The following is a 9,354-nucleotide window of genomic DNA, read 5'->3' as shown; positions in this document are numbered from 1 at the left end:
TTGTCTTTTACCTCTTTCGTAGTTTGAAGATTTAGCACATTTAAAAGGAGTACATTTTGACATTTTTAAAAGTTTGATGGTTTATTACTACTACCATAGTATTTCAATTTAAATTTCAAAGGTGATTTTTGCAAATTTTCTTTAATTTAAACTTTTAAGATATGAAGGTTGTTTTAGAACGATTGTCCAAGATTTGTGTAGAATTCAATTGTTTATGTGTTTGCTTATTTGAATTAACCTAAACAATCATAGGTAGGGGGGGGGGGGGTTTAGGGTATTTAGAGAAAGTATCATGACTAAAAAAAACGAAAAATTGGGAGCATGAGATTGGAAAGACAAAATGATAACCGGTTAGTTCACATAGGCAAAAATAAAATTTTTCATCTATAAATCTAAAAATACAACAAGCATTGTTTGTAACAAATTTCATACTTGTTTATATTTGTGTTATGTATAAAAGTACCTAAAAGTGAACAAAAATTCAAAACCTTTTGGCAAAAATAAGAAGTGACAATAATTTTAGTAGATATAAAATTGGATGTTTTGAAACAATGGTTGCTCATTCTTTATGTGAGCGACTTTTCTTCAAGAAATTGAGGTAGCTTGTTGAGTTTTTTAGTTCAACCATTTGTTAGAATGAACTTCAAATCTCTAACCTCTTAATCAAAAGCACATACTTTATGTCAATTGATGTGTTCTTTCGGTGCATTATAAACTTATAAGAATTATATATATTATAATTATTATATAGAAATTCAAATTACAAGACAAGAAAAGAAAAGGTGAAAATAGACGAACAATAATGAAATTTAAAATGAACAAAATGGGCATGGGGGGAATCCCACTGTGAATTCACATGACACAATTGTCAGTTTTACATACTGTCCTCTCCAAAGATTCAAAAAGCAAGATTCCATGAAAAGTTTGGTACAACAAAGACGAGAAGAGTTTCTAATAATGGTGAGACTAAACCTTCTTATGCCATCCCAAAGAAACTGTCCTTTTGATTTTTTTACTTCTCGATGCCTTGTTGGAGGTATTGTATCAAGTCATACCCAGCCGTCGTCCATTTGTTGTAAGCATCAACACAAACACGGATCATGAAGTTGGCAGCCTCGCGCTCGCTCATCTCGGGATGGAATCTCTTTCGAAGGTTTCCGATTGGATCACCTCGGCTGAAGCATGGCAGGCCACTGTCTAACATCAATGCCACAGTTGTGATTATCCCGTCCATATAACGACGTGCAGCTAGGTAACCCTTCACGCACAAGCTGTTTGAGGCATCCGAATAAGTTACACTATAAGAATTTTCATATAGGGTTCATCATAAATACAGAGAAACAACTAACAACCTGAGAAACAGGTTCCAAGTCTCGCTCTTCATTACCCCAGAAGGATCGAGTAGTTGAGTCATTTCGTGACTCAGCTTAAAGTGTGCGCTCTCGAAACGCATATTACCACCAGGGGAAGTTTCCAGTATAAAACCGAAATCAATATGAATAAGCCTTCCCAAACTACAGTACATGTAATGTATATATATTAGAATTGCATGCTCTAAAGGGAAAATCTAAAATTGGTTCAGTGGGATGAATGAGAGACCATACTTGTCAAAAAGAAGATTCCCATTGTGTCTATCCTTGGGTTGAAGTAAAAGGCTGGCTACTGCATAACCTGCACTACTGATAATGAAGTTTTCACGGGCTGCCTCAAAACTTGGAGAGCCAACAGGCCCATAGTCTTGTTGAAATATCTCGTACAAACCCCCATCAGTTGTTTCACCCATCTGACTCCGACTTCGGACATTGGGGACCACCTGTAACATGGATATTAGCAAGTAGTAAGGGAACAGCAACCAAATATATCACTGGCACTGCTAGACAACATTGATTTAAATTATTGTTTTATCAAGGACGACACAAAATCTATACCATTTTATATGAGAGGACGGAAACTGACCTCAATTATACCTCTCTCAGGACCAGTTGGAAGAACACCATAAGGAAATAAATAGAGATTAAGCCCAACAGCCTCAAATACATCTCTAAGAAGTGATATAACTTGTAGTGCAAGGACATCCTGACGGCAATCGTCTCCTACCTTGAGGAATAAAAAGGAGTAATGAAGCTACAAAAGATAAAGGCCAAAACCAAAGCTGGTAATAAAATTAGAACAATGAAGGGGGTGTTTAGAAAAGAATAGATTTCCAATGCACGCAACCAAAGGCATAAAATATAAATCATTGCTTTTTCTGTGCCACAAACATTATTGAGCTTTGGTATGTATTTGGTTGAATGCCTTATTAGCATGTTAATTCTATAATTGCGTCCAGAGTTCCCTGTCATTTTGCAACTATGCCGGCATACTGGTAAAACCCTGTTAATCATGCGTCTAGTTTTATATTACAGAAGATCGCATTGATTCATATAGTTCCATCATCTAAACTCTAAACCTTTTTAGTAACAGAGGAAGTGACTAGGACAAAAAATTCTAAATAAGCCAAAAACAAGGTCTCACACAAACAATAGGCGAATAGGCTTTACCTTGAAGATGCAAGCTTGAGGCTTTACATCATTAGGGTCTCCGTCACGATCAGCCACATTAAATGTAATCATAATAGGAACTTTTGCTGCGGATTGTAAAGGTATTCCACTATCAACCTGTATTCCTTTTACAAGCTTGCTAGGTGCAGTAGGTAGATAGAGATCATCACCATTCATTTCAATCTTCTCCAATTCCCTAAATTGAGAGTGCACATTTCAACTGCAATGATCGAATCAAGACAGGAATTATGAGTTTCATGAGTCTGAGAATAGAAATCTACCTTCGAATACCAGCACGACGTTCATCTTTGGGGAGGGGAAAGAGAACACCAGAGATGGAAGTAACTTTGTCAAAGAAATCAAACTCTCTTTGAAACACATCAAGGGCTTTCCCAGAGAAACCGTCAATAATATGCTGCCTAACTACTGGCAACAATGCTTGAAATGAATTACTCTGTAATTATCACCAGGAATAGCAGTTAATGACCACAAAGGATGACTATATAAAAACAAAGGCCCAAAAAATACAGTTCTAATTACATTATGACAAATTTCACGTAATATGAAGAATGCATCTAGTTTGATCCAAAAGCATGAAGTGGTTCATAATTAGCATTCAACCTGAGGATAATACGTCTTATAACATGTCTTGTTCAAAGTATGAAAACCCCAGAAAATCCAAAAATCATGAAGGGGACAATATTGGACATTACATCTGAACTATGTTTGGCAGTTTTAAACAAATAAGTTAGACACAAATAAGTCGACGTAAAGCTGCAAACATTTTCTAGTTCTTCAGGATTAACAAATGATACATTGAGGTCAAAAGAATATGGCCTCATGCTTTTCGTTTCCCACATTTTGGAAAGTATCAGCAGCATCAGGGCTTTATAAAAGATTGATCACTGGACAAATGATTGCAGTCTATAGAATCAAACCGTAGCTGTATCTACTTATTTCGTACCAGTGATTGATAATAGTAAGTATAAAGTACAAGAAAGATACTTGGGAACCGAGCTGCACCTACCTTTGAGATTCAAATCTAGCTGCCTTCCTAAGGATTCAAACCTACAAACAGATCCCTCAGACTGGTAATGCAATTGGGTAACTCAGAATTCCTACTTAAATGCGTGCCTAATCACAAATTGGCATATGGAAAAATCTTCCCTTTAAAAAAGAATACTTTTCCCTTTGTTGTCGAAGGGATCCCTTAAGATGGGTGCAACAAGTACTTCTCAAAGTACAATAGCAAATATATCTTGCTATTTATCTTCTTATCGAATTTTCAATTGTAAATGATTTCAATTATGAATTTTATTTTCCATTACCACAAGAGATTGAGTAAACAGACATAAGTGGATGGCCATTATTTCCTTCAATGGGTAAACCTAAGAATGAACAAACCTTGTTGAATAGAGAGTGGGTCTTTTTCCCTGAACATGGATAATATGCATAATGTTTTTTAACAGTGATACTGGAATGTCATTGAAGAATGAAAAAAAATGGATGGTAGAATGAGCTCAACATAAACAGCAACAATGAAAAACACATACACGCAAAAAGAAAAAAGAAAAGAATAAGAAGGGAAAAATAACCTGTATGACCATACCTTTGTAGAGGTGGCTTCTTTCCCTGTCTCTGGCTCACAAGTCTCACCCTGCAGGTCAAAAGGTATATGATTTGAATAGATAATGAAAACCTATAATTCACACCATACACTAATTTGTGCTAAACCACCAATATGTTTAGCTATACTCTAGCCTCTAGCCACAAGGAGGGAGCAGAAGTATAGGCAATTTCATCACTAGTTGGCAATGTAAGAGGCCAAAACAGGGGAAGAAGTGGGGGTTGTAACACCAGCAAAAAAAGGTTACATTGCTTCTATAACTTGCTTTCTAGAGGAAAAATTCGGATCATGAAGATAAAGATTTCTGTTGAACAATTTGACTAACAAGGAAAGAAAAAGGAAGACTATTTAAAAAACATTTTACAGCTAGTACTCTTAAAAGATCAAAGTTCAATTACTTAAGCTGGATAATATTTGCTAATGTTTGAGCACTTGCAAATAAAAATACGAGTTTGAGAGAATTTTATATAAATTCGTTTATTTGAGTGATCAAACCTCGAGTTCATATTCAATTTAGTTAAGAAGTCGACCTGTTTCTCATTTACAAGCAACTCCACCAACCCAAAGTATAAAAACAATAATAATAACAAAAATAAATAAATAAATTAGATGCAGTAAAAGAGGCAAAGTAAAATAACAAGAAGAGACTCATCAGCATTTGCTGAAGAGTTTTTCAAACCTGTAAATGCCAAATAAGAATATGAGCAAATATATCACTTCTCTGAGCTGCTCGGAGCAAGTATCCTTCCACTAATTTCTGCAAAATGAGAAAATTGAACTCAAAAAAACCTGATAAATATGCACAATAAAGAAGTATTGGTTAAATACGCTATGAAAGCTGGGATGACATAACTTGTATTGAACTTGGGTCTGAAAATAGTGATCTAGAATCCAACCAGCAACGTTTCTACGAGTTTGCAAATTATGCCAGTATAATTTCTGTTTTGATGGCTTTAGCATAGTAAACTACATCGGGAATGCAGAAACCAATAAATAATTTAAAGATTTCAGTAGCCAAACTAGTTGCAGAACATTTCGTGCAAGTTCCATGTCCAATTTCATTGGATTCTAGTTAGAACTATCAAAGAGACATTGGAGTGTTTCATGGAAATTCTTTCTCCGGAATTTCCGCGTGAGACATTTGTGGTGACTGGTGAGCTTAAGACTGGACGGTCAAGCTCTTAAAACAAAAATTTATTTGTGAGATGAGACTTTTCAACTGAACCCTAAGCAGTAAGCAACACTAGATGAATTACAAATTTCCCAAACCATGGAGACAAATAAACCAACAAATTGCCAATGAAACAACAATGGGACATCCCTTCAAAGTTTAAAACTCACTCCATCATCATACCGCAGAGCTTGAACTAGCTGTGGCATGAAGAAGGTTACTCGTTCTGGTGGATATGACTCCAAAACCCTAAGTACGTAAGCCATAACACGAGGATGCCCCTTGTATGCTGGAGCAAGGAACTCAATGGCTTGCGTGATTGAACAAGCAGCCCAGTGAGGTAATTGCTGTAAAAGCACTGAATTTTCATCAACAGCCTTCGGGGAAACAAAATATGGTAATGCTTCAGGTATGCAACGGATATCCAATATGTGAGACTGCAAGACAAACCCGGTCAATTGTTAAACTAGTAAATATCCATTCATCAAGTATCGGTTAGAGGAGAATAATAAAGCAGAAAAAATTGATAATCTATAAAATTGGGACATGTAAGCAGAGCAGACCCTAGTGTTATGTTATTGGAAATTGATTAGGCTCCTATGGGGCAAAATTAACAAAAGAAGTTACCTGTACTTGTTGAGACACTTCAGCCCGTAGTGTTACGTTAGCTGGAAATCTTGAAACTAGAGAAAATGCAATCCGAGGATCCACAGAATAGGCAGTCCTAGCATATTCAACCCACTTCTCTGAGCTTATTTTTGGTCGAGAGGATGTAGTTTCCCTATTAAAAAAACAAAAGTAAATGTAAGGCTCATGCAACTAATAAGATCAAGCACTTCACTGTCATATAACCATCATGAAATTTTGCACACTATGATTAGACATCACTTGGTGTTAACTGGTTGGGCCCAAACTTCTAGCCTATCTGCTTCATGCTGGCAAAGCATCAACAGTAGTTGCCTCCGTTTTTCTCTGCCCACAGTATAATTCTCCATCTGACCCCAGACTGGATGACAAGAGTTCTGCAGATATTCAGATACCTCTTTTAAACAATTACTTAACCTCGTAAAATTCAAGCTACAATAGAATACATACAATAGTAACTTTAGGGGTTTTAGAAAATTTAAGAGGGCATGGCCATGGACAATAGAAGACTAGCTTACATTACAAATACAACTAGCTTACCTGGTCAGCCAAGTTCCCATTCTCACGTACTTGTCCTTTTACATCCGTTTGTGAACCATCTTTAAGGTAATTTGATAAGTACTGAACAAACAAAGAAACAGATTGAGCCTCACTCTGGGCAAAGTTCGTACTATTTATATCATGCCATTCAGGTTCAAAAGCAAACCACCCTAATGATGCCCTGGAACATGAACCAATCAGATTATCAACTTTAGAAAGAGAAAATATTTAGTTCACATGAATTCAGAAGCTATAAAATGCAAGGTCTTTCACATTGAAGTGCAAGAAGTGGCCAAAATGAACAGCAGGCAATGGAAAATTAAGGAACATAAGGGAATAGAAAAATGGATAAAGTTGAAAATTCAAAAATAATTTTACTAATTGCAATTGTATACAAAAAGGGAGTGTATGAGTTCATAGTTGAGTTACACCTCTAAATAAATAGTATGTTCAGACTAAAAGGATAAAAGAACACTACAGAAAACAGAGAAGTTTTCAGTTAGGCTATAAATTCCCCATGAAGGCTAACTAGTAAACCAAGTATCTCTGGAGAATTCCCTTGCATGAAGTAGGAACATTTAAGGCTATTATTGCATTTTTTTTTTCTTTTTCTTTAGATTTTAGGATAGTTAGTAGGTCAAATAACTTTCATTCCAGGTAAATATTTGTAACATAACTACATAAGTACTTCACCATACCTATAGCAACCTGTATATCTCTGAAGGACAGGGGACCCAACAATTGAGAACTTATAAAATGACCGCATTTTTTGCTAAACACTACACCAAAGTGGTCCACAAAAGGGATTTAATACATTGAAACAACTTTGAATTGAGCTACAGACTCGAGGCAACATATCGAATCCCTTTTATTGACCATGCTACTTTATTTTGGTGAATAGGTATGTGATTTTATGATTTAGATAATGACAAATTGCAACATGTAATTTATTTGCCTATTAAGTACATGAACCCATGTAATCGTTGGATGGGTCACAGGATTTTAGGTTTTGTTGATTGGTCAACAGTCTTCCTTCTTGACGAGGTAGTGACAAAAACAGCACTTCAAAGAAGAGTTCTAATCTCCAAACTCTAACATTAAGAAAACTGCTCACAAATTCCTAATGGCAACAAATCCCAATAACAGAAAACACTAATGTGTTTTCTACCACACATACACACACACACAGCAACAGCAATAACTATTTCTTAAAGCTTGGCCAGTAGCATGTTAATTTAACGTGTATGAATGGCATTGGCTACAGAATGGAACAAGGGTGATCACTGATCACAGTCCAGAGCCTCACCACTCCAGAAAACACATCTTGGTGTGGGAAATGAATAATTGATATACTTAGGAAAAGTCGAGCGAAATAATATGTAATATATTGCAGCTTGTGCATGGAAGAAAACAAAATGGAAAATATCAGTACAATTAATAGGGAATGAACAGAAATCACCTATAAACCCTGTCCTCAAGAAGCTGAAGGCCTGCTTTAAAATTCTGCAAATTGACTTGCGACTGGCAGGAGCAAAATTTGAGCCCTAGAAACATTAAAGTGAAAAAAGAACCAGTAGCTGCTGGATGGTGTGAGAATTTCCACGGGAGCTGCATGCTCCCCTGGAGCAAACGACCAAAGAGCAATAGCTGCTCAACACTTTGGTATCTGACAACCTATGTGACAAAAGCAAGATAGAAATTACTATTTTATGTCGACAGGTAACAGCCAAAAAGAACTCGAAATTGATATTCATCAAGATCAATATGTAACTGAAATTCATCATCAAGCAGTCAAATATGAGATGACTTGTAACGGCTTCACTTCATCATGCGATTTAATAAAAATCTCAGACTACTCATCTACGATATGTGTACAATGAAGAAGGGAAGATATTATGAATGTAAAAAATATCCTTCATAAGGTTTGATTCGATTGTCCTATTAGAATATAGTTATTTGGAATCTAAATTGTTTGTGAAATCAGGCATCTCCCAAAAACATCCCATTGTGAATCAGATAGGTAACTCCAGAAAAGTACCGTGGCCACTATGTGACTGACCAAACAAATTCATAGCATTTGGACATTGCGGGCCAGATAAGGTATTTGTAGGAACTTTTCTGGAATTGTTTTCTTGTTGAGCACATGATAATTGACGCAAAATCATTAACTCCTCTTGGACTAGCCCTTCAGTTTCTATTTCTCTGCTTAGGGGTATGAATAAGGTCATGACTTGATGGGCGATGTGCCTTCTTCAAAGAAATGATTTGGTACCAAGAAGCCATGGAAGAGGTAAACAAGGTGGCATGTTAGAAAAGCCGCCATATCAACTGATCTCCATCCATCAACCTTTAGCAGATTGGCACAAATTCTCTCGGAGCCACACCAGACAATCACCTCATTTCATTGCCTTCCATTATCATGGCCAGTGGAGAGTTACAAAGGAAATGACCCCCTTCAGTTCATCATATCTTCCATTTGAATTCATATTCATCGATTTTTTTAAATGGAAGTTAATGCGAGACTAAATATAGTAGAATAACTCATCTTATTCTATACACTAAAGTTGATAGTGGAAGCCCAAGCTATTAATAATAAGACTACAATAAAGAATAAAAAAACTACTAAGCTCCTATTTACATATATATCCCCTAACAAGGTTTTCCAATTCACGTACATGGGATGGGAAAGATTGTTGCAAGATTAATCAAGAAAAGGAAGAAAGAAAAATGAAGCTAATTAAAGCAAAAAAATCACTCTAACTTTTTACTACAATATACCTCACTTTGCTGTCCGCTCCTTTATGTTAACTTTCGCCCCAAAAAGAAGTTAA

General features: G+C 36.0%; 1 protein-coding gene across 1 annotated transcript in view; it reads right to left on the bottom strand.

Moving 5' to 3' along the window:
- Positions 1-789: 789 nt before the first annotated feature.
- Positions 790-9,354, bottom strand: part of LOC103497500 (phosphatidylinositol 4-kinase alpha 1) — a 28,548-nt gene continuing 19,983 nt past the window's right edge. Inside the window, exons 14-26 of the mRNA XM_008459715.3 lie at positions 7,983-8,197; positions 6,524-6,704; positions 6,227-6,360; positions 5,966-6,119; positions 5,509-5,775; positions 4,847-4,924; positions 4,150-4,197; positions 2,822-2,994; positions 2,541-2,736; positions 1,957-2,097; positions 1,605-1,813; positions 1,353-1,514; positions 790-1,271 (exon numbers count right to left, since the gene is read on the bottom strand). Of these exons, the coding sequence (XP_008457937.2) occupies positions 1,013-1,271; positions 1,353-1,514; positions 1,605-1,813; positions 1,957-2,097; positions 2,541-2,736; positions 2,822-2,994; positions 4,150-4,197; positions 4,847-4,924; positions 5,509-5,775; positions 5,966-6,119; positions 6,227-6,360; positions 6,524-6,704; positions 7,983-8,197 (2,217 nt within the window). The 3' untranslated portion in view covers positions 790-1,012. The remainder of the gene's footprint in view (positions 1,272-1,352; positions 1,515-1,604; positions 1,814-1,956; positions 2,098-2,540; positions 2,737-2,821; positions 2,995-4,149; positions 4,198-4,846; positions 4,925-5,508; positions 5,776-5,965; positions 6,120-6,226; positions 6,361-6,523; positions 6,705-7,982; positions 8,198-9,354) is intronic.

The sequence above is a fragment of the Cucumis melo genome, chromosome 11 (genome assembly GCF_025177605.1).
Source record: "Cucumis melo cultivar AY chromosome 11, USDA_Cmelo_AY_1.0, whole genome shotgun sequence".
NCBI classification, from domain to species: domain Eukaryota; kingdom Viridiplantae; phylum Streptophyta; class Magnoliopsida; order Cucurbitales; family Cucurbitaceae; genus Cucumis; species Cucumis melo.
This window is presented reverse-complemented; position numbering and strand designations above follow the sequence as displayed.